The 16,575-nt window shown below is 50.9% G+C and overlaps 1 protein-coding gene across 1 annotated transcript in view; it reads right to left on the bottom strand.

Moving 5' to 3' along the window:
- The window catches only part of MAN1C1 (mannosidase alpha class 1C member 1), a 67,544-nt gene extending 65,480 nt beyond the window's left edge, over nt 1-2,064 (bottom strand). The window contains exons 1-2 of the mRNA XM_054223452.1: nt 1,749-2,064; nt 5-1,022 (exon numbers count right to left, since the gene is read on the bottom strand). Coding sequence (XP_054079427.1) covers nt 5-577 — 573 coding nt within the window. The 5' untranslated portion in view covers nt 578-1,022; nt 1,749-2,064. The remainder of the gene's footprint in view (nt 1-4; nt 1,023-1,748) is intronic.
- Nucleotides 2,065-16,575: the final 14,511 nt, after the last annotated feature.

Here is a 16,575-nt window from a genome sequence, read left to right as displayed (position 1 = left end):
TCACCTCTTTAATCTTCATCCTGCGAGCACGGGTCTCGGGGTCCTCGCTGGGCCGCCTGCCCCGCACCGGGTGTCGGAGGCTCCGGCAGAACCGCTGGTAGTCGAAGCGGAACGGAGCTCGCGTCTCCCGGGCGGAGGGAGCCCCGGTGGCGGGCTCGGCTCGCCCTTCGCCGCCCTGCACCTGCTGCCGGGAGCCCGGCGCGGTGTGCGCCGGAGGGCCGGCCATGCGGGCGGCGGTGCGGAGCTTCTCCCGGAGGCGGCGGGGGGCGGCGGGGCTAGCGTGGCGGGGCTCGGCGGCGGCGGGGGGGCTGCGGGGCAGGTCGGTGTCGCGGGTGGAAGATGAGGAGGCGGAGGAGGAGGAGGCGGAGGAAGAAGAGGAGGAGGCGGCGGAGGCGGTGGCCCGGCGGGGCAAGAAGAGGCGCTTGAAGCGGGAGGAATCGGGCAGGAGGAAGAGGGCCCCGAAGCACAGCGTGAGCAGGCCCGAGAGGAAGAGCAGGAACAGGAACTTCTGCGGCAGCCGCAGCCCCAGCGCCGCCGGCCAGCCCGGCATGCCCGGCAGCTTCCGCAGCACCACCATGGGGCACCGGATCGCGGCGGCCGGGCGGGCTCCGCCGCCACCCCCGGGGAGTACCGCCTGGCTTCTGCGGCGAAAGGCTCAGGGGTGCCCCCCCGCAGCACCGGCTGGAGCGGACGCCTTCAGCGGGCACCGCCGGCGGGTGACACGTGGATGGCTCCGGAGCGGGCTGAGCCGCGGGGCCCCGCCGCTGCCCGGGGTCCTTGCCCGAGTGGCTCGCAGGGCGCGGAGCGGCGGTTCAGTGTCCCCCGTTCCGGCATGAAGGCGGCGGCGAGCGCATCCCGCCGGAGCCGTGCGGCGGAGCGGCAGGGCTTGGCTGGGCTGCTCCCGGCGACGGTCCCCCGGGGCTGGCTCCCCACCGGACGGATGCTGTCGGGCTGGCTCAGGGAGCGGTACCGAGGAGGTGCGATCCCTTCTCTCTAGGCGGTGGGTTCATGCTGCAGCATTCCTGCGAGGCGGGGGAGATAAGAACGCCTTCATTCAATACCAAGACGAATGCAGCCGGCATTGTAAGCCTTTGTCCCGGAGTGTCTGCCGCCTCCCCAGCCGTTCCCCCTCCCTCCAGCCACACTAGGTCGTTTCCCTCTATCCGGACTTGCCATCAACTCTCTGCCCTGCGAGCAGCTCCCAGCTCGACACCATCCCCTACAGCTCCGGGCTCTTCTGGCGGGGCAGCCCCGGGGGCCGAGAGGAGGATCCGGGAGGCGCAGGGTGCCCAGGGACAGAGCGCAGGGTGGAAGGGACAGGGCTGCTCCGCTCCTCACCAGGCTGCCAGGGGCTGCCTGCGCCCGCAGAGGGCTGGAGGCGACGGGGCTGCAAACAAGCCAAGCGGAAAGCTCGGCTAGGGCTAAGTTTCTTGAGGAAAAAAATCTACGGATTTTGTTTTTGCTAAACGGATCGCGGCGAATTCACCCTTTCTTCCAAATCGCTACTTCGCTGTTAAGAGTTATTCATTCCCCTCACACCTTACGTGCGCTGGAAGAGACAGAGCTCAACTTTCAGACCACGAAGAAAGCACGCAGAACCACTTTCAAAAAGCACCAGGCGTTTTTAAAGACCTACCTACGAGCCCCAAATCACCCCTATTCCTTCGGGCAGGCTCGGCGTTGCCCCCCAGACACGCCGTCGCACCCGTTCAGCGGACGCTTGCCTACCCCCAGCCCTGTTTACTCACCCCTCTGACAAATCCAAGCCACTCTGGGTCCTACAGTGACACAAATCTTCTCAGTCCTGCCTGCGCACCTCACAAGCGAGAGCCCCTCGCTGCTGTCAGCGCTCGCAAAGCCCCCGTTAAATCACGAGGAGGAAGAGGCTGCCTGCCTGCCGGGCTCTCCAGGGAGCGGCTCCTCTCTCCTGCCCATCCGAGCATCCAGGAGGGAAGTACCTAACTGCACCAAGCTACTTAGAGGCCTCTGCTTTTCACCACCGCTCCTCCCCGCCGAAGGGGACCCGCCGGGATGCGCTGCCCGCACCGCCCGCCGCTGCCGCTCACTGCGACAGCGCCGCCAGCCCCGCCCCTCGCCCCGCCCCTCCTCCTGCCAACGGTCACTCGAGGCGCCGCGCCAGCCAATCAGCCCTCGGGACGCGCTCCGCCCTCGCTCGCTATTGGCTAACTGGTGGAGCCGGGCCGCGCCCGTTGGCTCTTCCAAACGCCAGGAAAACCGGGAGAGCCGCCCGCTTGTTTACCACACTTGCCCGTCTCGAGCTGGGGGAGTGCTTCGCCCCGCCCCTTTCCTCCAGCCGGCCTTCCATTGGCTGCGAGGCATGCCCCATCCCCGCTGCGATTGGCGGACGGGGGGGCCCCGCTCCTTTAAATAGGGGCTGTGGGAGCAAGTGGGTTCAGATTGTTGTGAGGGCTTGTCCGTGGATGGTGCGGCGGTGGTTGCTTTACTTAACCTCAGCTACTGTGAGGGCTCTTGAGGGGTTGGATTTAACCGCGCAGCCCCCATAGCCTGCCCCTTGAGGGCTGGCGCGTGCTGTAGGGTCAAAACCCCCAGGAAGGACCATGTCCCGGAGGCCGGTTGTTGGTGGCTCATCCCTGACCAGGAGCTGGGGCCTCAGAGAGAGGCCGGAGATGGTTTGGGAACCACCTTCCTGCACATAAAACTGTCCTTCCTGGGTTTTACAAGCCCGAAGTCAACTGAAACACATCTGAATCACAAATACTTAATCTCATCACACACCTTAACCTTCCATGTACCGTACAAGAACTAACCAAATATGACAGTCACCCTGTGAGGTAATGCCATAGCAGAGGTGAAGATGAGGAACCAAAGTGTTTCTACTCATAAACGTTAAAAAAAAAAAAACAACCAAAAATCTACAGAATTAGCAACAAAAGAGGAAAAAAGGGGCACCACCCAAAACCAAAGGCATCTGAAACTGCTCAGAAATGGGGCTGGATAGGCGGAGGAGGTGATCAGAGCTGGTTTCTGGGTGCTGTGAGGGCAAAGAGTGACAGCAGGAAGAGGCTCACAGGAAAGGGTGAACTGCCGCCACCGAAGCATTGCTGTGACTAAACTTGGAAGAACTAAAAGAGAACATTTTGTAGGCTGGAAAGGAGCTGGAGCTGTGAGGAAAGGAATCATCTGCTGTTTGCGTCTTCCTGTGCTCAGTGAGCTCCTTCGTTGTAAATAACTGAACACCACAGGAAAGAAATACCTGCTCCTGTTGCAGGGTCTGAACATTGCCAGGCCCCACATTTTGGACTGTACAGCTGAGAATCAGTCGTGTTGTCGTTTTCCTGTGAAAAGTGCTATAAGTGGTACAAAGCAGGCAGCAGAGGAGCCGGGCTCGGGAGCCACTATTGATCCGGCTGTGCCCAAGGCTGGCCATCGTCCTGCCTTACCCTTCCTTACACCCACTGCAGGTTTTCATCGAGTCAAAATAAAACTCAAAAGCAAGCCTTGTGCTTTTAGCTGTCTGGTGGCTGCCCGGTGGACCTTGAAGGCAACCACCCTCGGAGGCGAATTTGCATCTTGATTATTTGTTTTTTTGAAATGTGTCCTCTGAACCGTCCCCCCCTGGTTTTGCAGGCAGAGGGAGATGGAGATGCGGGCACCATCTCCCAGCCGCCACGTGGGGTTGGGTTTCCTCCGGAGCATCTGCTCGAGGATCTCCGAGCCCTCCACACATCTGCTCTCCCTTCCTGGCCCTGGAGCTGCCCCACCAGGGAGAGGGGAATAGATTTGGCTGCTCCGTTTTGGCAGGTCACGCTGGAGCCTCACTGAGCACAGCAGATGCTCTGCAAGCTCCTTGGAGCCCAGGGGAGCTCCTTACAAAGGATGGTTTAGTTTTGCTGCTTTGCACGCCTTCGCAGGGCAGCTTGGAAGGGGGAAAAGCCTAAAAGCCAGCTGCCAGCTCCATTATTTGGAGCATCGATGCATTTGGGAGGGCTTTTACTGCTGCCCTGCCTTGCGCATTTATCAGTGGTCCCCCAGGGGCCAGCAAGAGGCCATCGCTCCATGGGCTTCCATCATCCCAACACCTCACACCCTGCCTTGGCCTCCAACTGAATGGAAATAATCCTTCACCCCTCCTCCCATCTCCTGGTCCCTGGGGAGACCTCAAGCAGCAGGCTGCATTTTCTCTCAGCCTTATAAGAAAAACAAACCAACCAACAAACAAAAAGCCCCAACAAACCGAAAACCTCCGCTGTTGCAGTGGTGGTCCCTTGATCTTCTTACGGACGGCCCCAGGACCAAAAAGGTTAGGTAGCTCTGCTTTCTGAGAGGATTTGGGGGCATCAAGGAGGATAATAAAATCTACAGCTGAGAACAAACCAAAGGGATAATAAAATAGACAGTTCTGAACAAACCGAAAGGCTATGCCTAGCTCCTCGTTTTCTACAGCAGTGATAGAAAAGTTGAAGGCTTATCTTTTAATTAAGTTAAATTAAGAAATCTTTTTGTTTTGCTTTGTGTTTAGCATAACATTGTCTTGAAGGTAAATGCTTAGAAATTAAAGGTTTTCTAAATTAGGTTAAATTAAGATATCATTCTTCTTAAAGAAGACAAAGCATTGTCTTCAAGGTAAATGTTTAATTAAATTTTTAAAGCCATTTAGTCTGTGTAATAATAAGACTGAGAGCCTAGTCTCTGTGTATGACTGCATTTCCAGACATAAGCCAAATAAATTGAGAAATTGGTGTTGAAGGAGTTAGGAGGCAGAGTGTAATTACTGGAAAGATGGGGGTCCTACTGCATTATGATTCTTATTTTTAGCAGGACTGCAAGAAATAATTTGGAGAAAATTACTTTTTTTATGGCCATAAGAAAAATAGGATTTAATATCTACCTTTCTGTGAGGAAGAAAACTACAGAGTGATAGATAATACTCGAGGCAAAAGAGTTTGGCAAGATAATTATGCTCAAGCCTCCAGCCTGTCTTTTAGAGTAAGCTTGATTTTTTTCTCCCCCCACCTCTCACTGTAGAAAATGCTCCCATTCTGGCTGCCGGAGCGGCTGGGATGTCTCTCCTGCTGGAATAGCGCTCAAGTTTTTAGCCAGAAAGCCCTCTCTGACTCTCAGAACCACTCAAACCTGTGATTTTTAGGCATCGCGGCCATGAAAGGATGGAGCAGGCAGATGGAAGAAAGTCTCTGTATTGCTGGCAGACAGCTTCGGAGTTAACAGAGTTAGTTTAGGGTAAAAAAAAAAAAAAAAAAAAAGAAAAGACAACCAACCCAACATCCCAGTGTTGTTTCATTGAAGTGGAAAGGGATAGTACATTTAAATGCATCCTTAAAACAGGGCAGCCTCAGCATGTAAACCACATGCCTAAGCTTTGTTGATAGCTACTACAAAGTATAGATAGTGACAACAAAACCTGGTGAAATTGCCAGCTTTAAAAAGGACGGAATCCTTTACCTCCGCAAGAACAAGCCCGACAGCTGACAGAACAAGGTGCCGTCTTTTCGGCGCGCAGTTACAAGATTTCTGACACTTTTACCGTGGCGTGGAGCCTCATTTGTGGCTCGGCTTTCCGAGGCCTCATCTTCGGAGCTGCCGAGCCGCCCGCTGGGACTGCAGGGCTCACGCCGAGTGGGACACTGGCTGCTCCCACCCCAGGCTCTTACCCACGCGTGACACATTTTTGGGGAGGACAAAGCTTCTGAGGCATCTTCCCTCTCCGTACAGCCCCAAGGCTGCTTTTCCTCACCTGCAAGAAGCAATGTCTAACGTCTGTTTAAAGGCTTAGATGTGCGTGGGCTGTCAGGCCCACTGCAGCAACCGTCATTTTGTGATCAGATACAGGGAAATCCATACATTTAAACCGGCTGATACATTATGCAAACAGCCGCCCTAAACTTTGGCGAAGCGGGGCTCATCTACACGCAGTGAGAATGAGCGAAACAATCCCTGATGGCCTGTAATGACTCAGGACAGAAGAGATCTGTCTGATATTGATTATTTTACGGTTTTAGAAATACAAGCAGAGGACACGAGGCTCCTGAGAAGCCTAGATAATTAGGAACTTCGTTATCTGCTATGTGAAAGTGGGTTGCAGTTTGCCAGCATAGGTAGCAGCTTGCTTTTAGCCTAGGAGAGTGTGCTGCTGCCTTGCGTTACTTAAGGAACAGGGAGTGAAAAGCATGATTGCTTGTTAGATTAGACCGTGTGCTGATGGATTACTGGGGTTGGTAGGAGGTATTCTAAGACACTTGAAAGGCTAAATTGTATGGCAACCATGGCAATGTCACCTAGAGAGGGAGGATATATAGCCCAAATGACTTCAGCCAACAGAGTAAGTTCCCTCCAGCTGCAGCCTGGAGTACCAACCTATATATGGTGCGAGAAAACTAATGTGTGAACTGGGCGATAAAGGTGTAGAAAGACATATTTAAGGCATGACTCTTCGGAGCAGCCATTGTCCTTCTCTTCCAGACGATCCCATCGGCATCTATTGACCACCTTGTGCTGCCAGGGAAGCGGTTTACAGGCTGCGAGTAACAAGAACAGATAAACTAGTAGTGGGTTTTGCCCTGGTTTCATTGAGTTTGTGCTGTGCGGGCAGTTTTCACGTGATAATTTTCATGTGCTAAACCTGCAAAGTGAGGGTCTGTTAAGCCCCCTCATCTTTTTACCAGTGAGGAGTGAATGGCAGATGCAGAGAAGGCAGCTACCTTCTCCCTGTGAAGCGGTTCAAATGCAGCGACAGCCAAATTCAGAATACAGCAAATAGCATATTTAGCCCCCAAACCTCTGAATTGAGAAGCATCATCACGCACCGATCTGCAGGTTTGACTGATTTTCTTTTAACTCCACATTCATACATACGAGATATTAATTATCTGAATTAAGACTCGCATTCAGGGATGCACGGAAGCCTCACCGAGAATTCAAATGGCAATTCTTCGCTGGCAGGAGAAAGAGAGACATCCGCACAACATAAAACCTACCACCACCTCAGCCAGAATTACCAGTTTGTTGTTGTTTTTTTTTTTTTTTTTTAAAAAAAAGCAGGGGGGGGGGAAGATATTCACATCAATAACAATCCATTCTATGTCTCTTAAACCAGAATTGGGTAGGAATGAGCTTTCACAAGAGGGAGAATCTTGCTTAATTATGGTAAAGGTCTACGTCTCAACAATCCTACCTCTTCTGCATCAGAGAAAATATAAAACAAGATGAAAACAAGAGAAACACAGCATAAGGTGCATGGAGGAAAGAGCAGAAACAGTTCTAGTTTGTTACTTTCTTGTAACACCCTGTGGCTAATGTATCAGGCTGCACAAGTTGGTTTTTTTCATTAAACTTGGCATCATCAGAACGACTGTATTCCATTTTCCCCTACGTCAGTGAGATAAGGCCCACAAGAATGCAATGAATTTGCTGTTGTGAATGTGGAGCAACATCCTATTTTAGATGGCTTCAGAAATAAGATCCCAAGTGGAAAACATCTAAGAATAAGTTTCAGAAAAAGAGTTGACTTGTCAATAAAAAATGCAGTTCAGGCTAACTAGAACTGCAGACAAATCGGTAAGTCACTGTCCGATGATTCTGTCTTTAGATTGGATTCTCTCTGACACTGTGAAATCCTTGATGAACTCATCGGATCAAACCTTCAACCCCTCCTGATTATTTTCCTGCACTACTGAAGTGATGTAGAGAGACCCTGAACCTGCTGCGGAGACGCTCCCCTGCACAGGGTAAGCGAGAAGCCTGCGCCATTACGGAACGAGCACCTTCCTAAGGCAAACAGATCCATCTTACAGAGGAAAAAAAAAAAAAACCAAAATATTTTCCTCCTTCCCTTGGTGCCAAGCTCATTTCCCTTAAACTTTAATGCTTTTGAACTAGGCCATTATGAGCCAGGCCAAGAGAAATAAAGACACCTTCGAGCATTTGGATGGGATAACGTAAATATTTCCATTATAGGGAAAAAGAAGCATTTCCAAAGAGTTAAAAGTCATTTAAACTATGTGCCACAATGAAAATTCCAGCTTATGGCGCTATATATTGGCCGTCCTCAGGTGACCACTAAGGCTCTGTTAAAATCATTTGTCAACTGTGCGGTAACTTACACTGGAGGGTAAAGTAGGTCAGCAGATGCCCTTTGGGCAATTGTATTGAGATTAATACACACGTTCCAGGGTATTTTATTGGCACTACCCAGATGTTACCAGCCTCTTCCTGCAGTGATCCGAAGCTGCCAGGTTATCGATCGGGATAAATGCCTCGTGTTTTGCACGGATCCTGGTGCCTGGCAGGTAAAGTCCCTCCCCAGGGACTTTCAAGGTAAGCGGAATTTAAACCTCTTTCAAAGAGGTCAATAGCGCGTAGGGAAAAAAAAAAAAAGAAAAAGAAAAGAAAATCTAAGGTTAATGGGGCAGATGTTCCAGCAGCTAAATATATTTCTATTCCCTGTAGAGAGGAATAAAAGTTGTTGAAGCGCTTTGCTATGCATTGCTTTGCCAAATTATAGAATTACCCTTTTCCCTATCCAGACATTAACCAATACAGAAAAACAGAGACACTGTGCAGTTCACGTTTCCAGAGTGGGAGTTCCCGTGTCAGATCGTTAGTATCCAGACAAGAAATATGAGTTCAGATTTTAAACGATCACTGGAAAGTCATAAGCTAAAGCCATAAAAGAAGAATCTGCACTTTGCAGATATGCTGGTGTCACAGTCCTATTTTGCAGGTTATTTTGTCCCCCCTGAAAGGCAGGGTTGTTGCTCTATTTAAGAAAGAAATAATCCATTTTTCCCCCCAAGTACCAATATTCCCCTGTAAGGCCAAATGCACCTCGGTCGGTTGCCTTCTTTCGGCTGTGTACTGTGCCATGTTTCCTGTAAACACTGAAATACGGAGAGGGCTCCGTGTAGCCCTGAATAACTTTTGAGTCACCTTCAGGCTGAAGTTCACCTGTCCCAACCTGAGAAACAGGTCACTCCTACCGTCGCGCAGATGAATCACTCACTCCACTATATTTATACAGGAGCCTGGGATGGTCTACACCAAACTGTTGACTTTTTGCCAGTTTAAGTCTGGGGAATAGAGATCTCCTGTCTGACTTGTGGCATATGAGAAGTGCCCTCCTCGGCTGCCTTTCAGTTTTTCCTGGGTCTGTACAAAATAGATTTTATGTGCTGAAGCCCTATGAAACAGGAAAATGCTCTTCTTTACCTGGTGTCTCTGGGTGGTACCAGCCCAGACTCACTGTCCCATCATTCTCCATCTGTTATCCAAGAGATCCCATGGAATGACAAATGTCCTGCTTGGATCCATAGATCCAATTACATTTCAGGGGACATTCGTCTTCCCTTTTCCTACCTTCAGTGTGTAGATAGGGCAATGCCTAATCCGCACAAGGGAACAAGAAAAATCTTCCTTGGATCCTTGTCCAGGCTCAACAGATCCTCTTCAAGGCTCCTAAAAACCTTTTACAGGTTGATGCTTTGTCCCTCTCCCAGTACGTGTGTCTGTGTGAGCGACTCACACTGTGGCCGGCCCAAAAGAGGGAGTTAAAAAAAGCATTTATGTTTTTGTGCCTCAAGCTGTTGTATATTAGCACACATTTTTAAATACCGGTCTCCCATGGGCTGCACCAGCCGTGCACGCTGCATACAGATTAAAAAGGCTCAGACCAGGTGGCCAGGCTGTAAAATAGAAAATGAGAACTGGAGTAAATAACAAATATGGGAGTATAAAAATACCTGCCAGGTATCAGACGTGCAGGGGAGGGGGGAAATCAAGTCGTTCTGGGGAAAGGGAGGGATAAGGAAATTAGTGTTTCAGGGCAGTGTCCTCCCGTCCCTGCTTCGGAAAGGAAATAAATCCCAAAGAATTCTTCGTCAAGATGTGAAGGGTGTGACCTGTGGGGACACGGTGTCCTCTCGCCTGGTTGATGGGCTTCTGGTGGGCAATAGTGATACTCTTCATGTTGCTGATATTCCCCCAGGTTTTGCGGCTCTTTGAAGCCAGAGACACCCAGGACAGGCTGAGCTTCCTTGGAATAGAAGCCCATGGACTGTAAACGCTGTATGGGGTATGGAGTTAGCGCAGCCAGTGCCGAGGCCACCTACTTCCAAGTGCCTTTGTAGGAGTGAGCTACCACTGCAGGGAGGTTGTAATGGCTCATTTTCTCGCTAGTTGGCAGGGGAAAAGCAATGTCACCTATGCTGATCTTGGAAGGTTGTTGCTCTGCGTCTGCTTCAATTCGCCAGGTGGTTTTTCCAGACATCACTCTGACACCAGCCACCGAGTCCCTGGTGGCCCCAAGGGTGGCCCGTGGGCTCTGCGCTGTGGAGGAGGGCAGCCGTACACGTGCACCCCGAGTGCTGGGACTCCTCGCCTGCAGGATCGGAGGAGCATCGTCACCCAGCAGCATCTCAAAGCAGGGCTGGAAAGAAGCCTGCAGAAAGCAGGGAAGGTGGCGCGCACTTGCCAAAGGCAAATTCAGCTCAGCCTTTAATGCTTTGTTAATGGGCACCTTCCAAAGCCCTTCCCTCAATTTGCTCAGGACTCTTTCCATTTCAGCCTCGAAAATCCTCCAGGCGCTGGCGTCAGAAGCTCACAGAGATAAAAGAGGAGGAACTTCAGCCCTCAAATAGCCATTGCTGAGAGCCGTCCTGGAGACAAGAGGAAAAACCCAGGGATGGATGATCAAATGGTTGATTGCAGAATGCTGCTTCCCATGGAAGGGGCTCTCCTCTTGAGCTGGTTGTCCGCCTTCTTGCTCTTTGAAAGCACTTTTGCAGCTGGTGGATCAAGCTTTTGAGGAGAGGGAATACGGTATTGTATCAGGGCTGAAAGGTCTTTCAGATATAGGAGAGATTCTTTTTTTTTTTTTTAAAAAACAAGTTTGAAGACTGTGTGTGGTTTTAAAGAGATCTGTCAGCTCAGATGGAAGCTTGGAGTTCAGCACAGATGTTACTAAGTGACATTTTTGAACCATGTGTTTCTATATAAAATCAGACAAGATACTGATAATGGTTTCCCGTGCGCTTCACAATCTATTGTGCTTATTCTCAGCACACAGCCAGAAACCACCTTTCCAGATACTGCATTGCGTTATCACTTCGGCACCTTCCTGAAACGGCCTTGCTAGGTCCCAAACCGGATAAAGCCTGAGCTCCTCAGGGCAGGAGGCAGCATTTAAAGGAGGCTTTATCACCCCCTGCTTCGAACTCGGAGCAGCCGCAGCAAGAGGCAGGTTAGGATTAGGCTCATCTTGCTCCAGACTGAACGTTTCCCAGATTCTGGCCAAAAATCTCATCTCCCAGCTCCATCATTCCTGGCTCAGTGGTTCATACCGAGGGTTTGGGAGCAATTTAATCCCTCAGAAGAGACTGATTCAATGCCATTTAGCTAAAGCTGGCAGGAGCAGCACAAGGGGAGAAGTGTTGACAACACAAGGGCAGGACCACACCTGCCCTCCCTCCCAGTAAAATGAGATCAGCTTGCAGCCATCAGACCTGATCTGGTGACCCTGGAGAAGGCTCTGGAGAAACCTTAGAGCCCCTTCCAGTCCCTAAAGGGGGCCTATGGGAAAGCTGGGAAGGGACTCTGGAGCAGGGAGGGGAGCCATGGGACGAAGGGGAACAGTTTTAAACTGGAAGAGGGTAAATTTAGATATCAGGAAGAAATTCTTTGCTGTGAGGGTGGTGAGCCCCTGGCCCAGGTTGCCCAGAGAAGCTGTAGCTGCCCCATCCCTGGAGAGGTTCAAGGCCAGGTTGGACAGGGCTTGGAGCAACCTGGGCTGGTGGGAGGTGTCCCTGCCCAGGGCAGGGGGTGGCACCGGATGGGCTTTAAGGTCCCTTCTAACTTGAACCATTCTACGATCTGTTGATCATGAACCAGAGAGGGGACGACACGTGGGGTCACATAGTCAGCTGGGATGCAGAGGTGGCGTGGGGACACAGGCTACGAAGAGCCTCCAGGGCTGAGAGTCCGTTCCCTGCTCTCATAGGAGTTGTGTCACAGACTCTCCTTCGTCATCGCGAAGAGACCAGCCGCTCCACAGGCATCCCATAAATCACAGCTTGTTGGAAAAATCACGGGTGGGTGCCCTCCAAAGCTCTGCGGTGCTGGGGGCCAGCCCGGAGCCGATCTCACATGGCCATGGCAGTCACAGGAGCACCTGCAGCTCCCCAGGGGCTTTCGGTCGGCCAGATGAAACCCAAAACGTCTCATCTCCTGGGTTTCACTCTGAGGAAGCAATACTTTTAAACTTGTTTGCAGCTGTCTCTCTCTGCTGCTGCTGCGTCAGGTAGCAAATAGAGAGATGTAATTTTGAGCTCAGCGGTATTGCACCTTCCTTGTGCAATCTGGTTAACGAGACGAGGGAACACCTGTAACTGAAAAGATCTGCTCCAGCCTGTGCCAGCTCTGTCTTACCCCGGCCTCGAGAGACCCTGCTCTCGTTTTGAGGACATAAAAAGCAGAACTGGAAAGGCACATCGCATCAAGGGCGGGGGAAAGCGGCTATGAAATACAACAGGCACGCTAGCCAAGTTTCTCCTGTCATAGCTGTAAAATGATTGTGTGCTCGTACCTGTCTGAAGTCCTTAAATAACTTCACCAGAAGCTTTTCTTGTTCTCCCATCACATTCCACAGACTTGAGTCGGGTCAGCTCAATACATAAATGGGAGACCACAAAGGAGCAAGTAACCCAGATTCTGCCAGTCTTCCCCCAGAATTGAGGCTTGACTCACCCAGCACCGTCCATCTGCTGGATCACGGTGTTTCAACCAACACGTAAAAACAAGACCCACCCTCTTCTCCCCCTTAAAAGCAAAGGTCTCACCCACCCAACATCAGCTGTTTTCAGACACAATCACACTTTGCTGATGAGCTCTGACCCCCCGCCCAGCCCCAGAAAACTTACAGACGCACCAAAGCCCCAAACGTGAACCTCGAGCATCAAATCCAGCCCAATTTAAGAAGCAAACCCCAGGCAGACCAGCACCAACCCATCTCCCTGCCCACAGACATACCATCAGATGACAAATACTCCCAAGTACCTGGGGCTGGGGCTTCTGGGATTTATTTAATTACTCCGGGAGGCAAGCGGGTGGGTTTGGGGACGCTGTGAGTCAAAGACCTCCACCTGCAGGTTCCTGCTCGACCTGATGCCGTGCAGCTGGGAGGGAGGTGAGGCCAGGGAGTGACGGCTTGAACTTGCTGCCTGGCGTCCAAGGTCGGTGCCCAGGGTTTCTCTGTGGTCATCAAGTAAATATTTCTGACTCCAGCCGGAGCCATGGCTTTAATAAAGCTCTGCCAGAGTGAACTGGATTGTCTGTGGCTCACGCAGCAACCACAAAATTACAGGTTCCTGTTATAGACTCTTAATTAAAAGGTGATTTCACGGGAGCCATAAGGAGGGTGATTTTCAAATGTGAGCCGGATCTGCAGGTCCGACAGAGTTTTCTGCATCATTCTCAGACCTCTTTAACCACCCACCTTCTCTCACTCTGGCTTCTTGTTTAACTCACGTAACGAAACCGAGTCGATCTGAAAGTCACTGACAGACGATACCCCCCGGTTCCTGTCACGGTGTTTGCCGGCGTCGCCCCGATCACAACCCTGTTCAAAGCCTGCAGCCTCTCTCCTTGGAGGCCCCTCTTTTTCCACGGATGCGGAGCTTCCCCGACCTTTCCTTACAAACAAACCAAACCAAAGAACCCCGACACATTTTCTTGGTTTTTAACCGAGCGCTGGCCCCGGCGAACCACAGCCGCTTGCCCGCACGTCGGCTCTTATTCTGCAAAGGTTAAGTGACAAGTAATATTTTATATCGTTAAAGACTGCCTCGTTCCTCTGTAATTTGCATGTTCTGCTCTGGAAATGTATCCTGCTGGAATTGCAGCCACCTCTGGGGGAAAATGCAGGAAATGATGACCCAGGAAGGTACCACACGGCAATGGGAAACAAAGGAGATAAAAAGCCAATCTCTGCTATTACTGAACACGATAAGATCCCAGATACACACAGGCTTGGTTTAAGATCGTGTTACTATGTACGAGTACATTTATTAAGCCTTTGTTCTTAACCTGAGCTTTCCAAGAGAGCCCATAAACATGGTTTACTACCATAATTTCTGTTATAACATAATAATACGTGAGCTTAGAGGAAGGCTATCAGCTGCTGCTTTTTTATATATAAAATCTTCCTGGCTGAGCAATTTTGACCTACTATTGGTCCAGATGACGCATATGATTCCTATAATTGAGATTGGAGAGGAAAAAAATGCCATTCTATTTCTTCCAGCATGTTTGTTTCTTACATTTGACAGCTCCGTGTCTGTCGGCAGGGCTTTTTTCATGGTAAGGTGAAGGAATTTTTCAAGAGTGGAAAGCTATAACTGCTTCCTACCAAAAGTCACAGAGGAGGCTCAGATGGAGGGATGGTGGCTGTAAAATATCTGGGTATTTCCCCACCGATCACCTTTTAAATGTCCAGCAGCTGCTGAAGTTGTTTTCAGGGGGTGACAACTAGGAATTTTGAAAGAATAACATGTGAATAAGGCTGACTCCAGCTTGTCATCTAACAAGCAGGTTCCCGATGCTGCAGGGTCACAGAATCACAGAACGGAGGGGCTGGAAGGGCCCTCTGGAGATCATCCCGTCCAACCCCCGGCCAGAGCAGGGTCACCCAGAGCAGGTGGCACAGGAACGCCTCCAGGCGGGGTTGGGATGTCTCCAGAGATGGAGACTCCCCCACCTCTCTGGGCAGCCTGTGCCAGGGCTCTGCCACCCTCACAGCAAAGAAGTTCCTCCTCGTGTTGAGGTGGAACTTCCCATGGTCAAGTTTGTGCCCGTTACCCCTTGTCCTGTCCCCGGGCACCACTGAGAAGAGCCTGGCCCCATCCTCCTGACACCCCCCCTTCCAGTATTTAGCACCATTGATGAGATCCCCCCTCAGTCGTCTTTTTTCCAGACTGAAGAGACCCAAATCCCTCAGCCTTTCTTCATCAGAGAGATGTTCCAGTCCCCTCAGCATCTTGGCAGCCCTTTGCTGTCCCCTCTCCAGCAGTTCCCTGTCCTTCTTGACCCAGGGAGCCCAGAACTGGACCCAGCGCTCCAGATGTGGCCTCCCCAGGGCAGAGCAGAGGGGGAGGATGACCTCCCTCCACCTGCTGGCCACGCTCTTCTTGATGCACCCCAGGATGCCATTGTCTTCCTTTTCCCCTTCCCTTTCCCCTTCCCTTTCCCCTTCCTTTTCCCCTTCCCCTCCTACTTTCCCCCGATTCAAGCCCGAATTCACATCGGCTGAACTCGACGGAAATTCTCCGGTCCCACACGGGATAACCAGGAGGCACCGACTGGGATGAAAAAGCCTCGTATGAAGTAAAGATTGCAAGAACAAGCCTGAAACCCTCCCTCTCCGGGTAATGAAGCATGCTGGCAGTTATTAGGTTTAGATCTTTCTGTAGGCAGCATATTGATGGAGAAAGTGCTGTGTATACAGTTGTTTATTTGCAAAAAAGGTAGGGGAAAAAAAAAAGATTCTATTAAAATCCTGCACCTCTGGGACTGCCTTTGAAAGGCATGTGATGTGACTCCAGGAGAGAAGTGATCAGCCTGTAATAATTTAGATGTTCCTGTTGCTATGGATACTTTCTTCTTTTTTTTTTTTAAGTGAAGCATACCATTGTAATTTAAATTTCCAGTAACAAAAAAAAAAAAAAAAGGTAGCATATTAAAAGTAATAAAAAATGCCAGAGACATAACTGTTTTATTCTTTACTGTCAGTTTTACTTGTGCTGTGACAGTATATAGAAGTGATAAAATTGCCACGTCTGAGGAGATTTAGGACTTTTACACGTTTTATTACATTAATTAGACCTGGGGCTCACAGGTACCAGCGCGTGATACAGGCAATAGCCGAGTGACAGGCCTGGTGCTGGGACGTCACGTTAAAATTCACGCTGCCAAGCTGCGGGGGGGGAGGAGGGCTGTAGCTAAAACGAGACCTGACAAGTTTGGGGGCTGTTACGGCGAGATTTGGGTCGGGAGATGGAAACACAAAGGTACAAGCCGGATAACTGCCTGCAAAGTATCTTCATCAAAGCTTTTTAAGCCAAAACTTTGCCTGGAGTGGTGTTACCTTCCGTGGGACTGTGAACAGGCGAGACAGAAACTGCCGCCGTGGTTGGCAGCGAGAGCGTCGGGGAAACTCGGCCCGGGGACCGTTTTCCTCTTGCACGGAGGCTGGAGCTTGCGCCGAGGAAGAAATCACTGACGGCGATGGCTGGAAAAGTGAAAAAAAAAACCCCTTGGAGGCAGAAAGTGGGTGATCTGGATCCCAGTTTGCAGAGTGGCGGGTTTGAAAGGAGGGGAAGGAGAATTCCCGCGGCATCAGCCCCTCTGCCCGGAGAGACGACGGCTCTGTGACGCCCCGGGCGCACGTTTGCGGCTGCTCGCCCGAAATGGAAACCGAGATGGGAAAAGTTTGGGGCAAACAAGGTGCCTGCGGAATAAATTGAAAAGACAAAGAAGGCAGCAAGGGTTTTGGTATCTAAATACTGGTTTTCTCACATCGTGGTTCAAAAG

Source organism: Rissa tridactyla, chromosome 18 (assembly GCF_028500815.1).
Source record: "Rissa tridactyla isolate bRisTri1 chromosome 18, bRisTri1.patW.cur.20221130, whole genome shotgun sequence".
NCBI lineage: Eukaryota > Metazoa > Chordata > Aves > Charadriiformes > Laridae > Rissa > Rissa tridactyla.
This window is presented reverse-complemented; position numbering and strand designations above follow the sequence as displayed.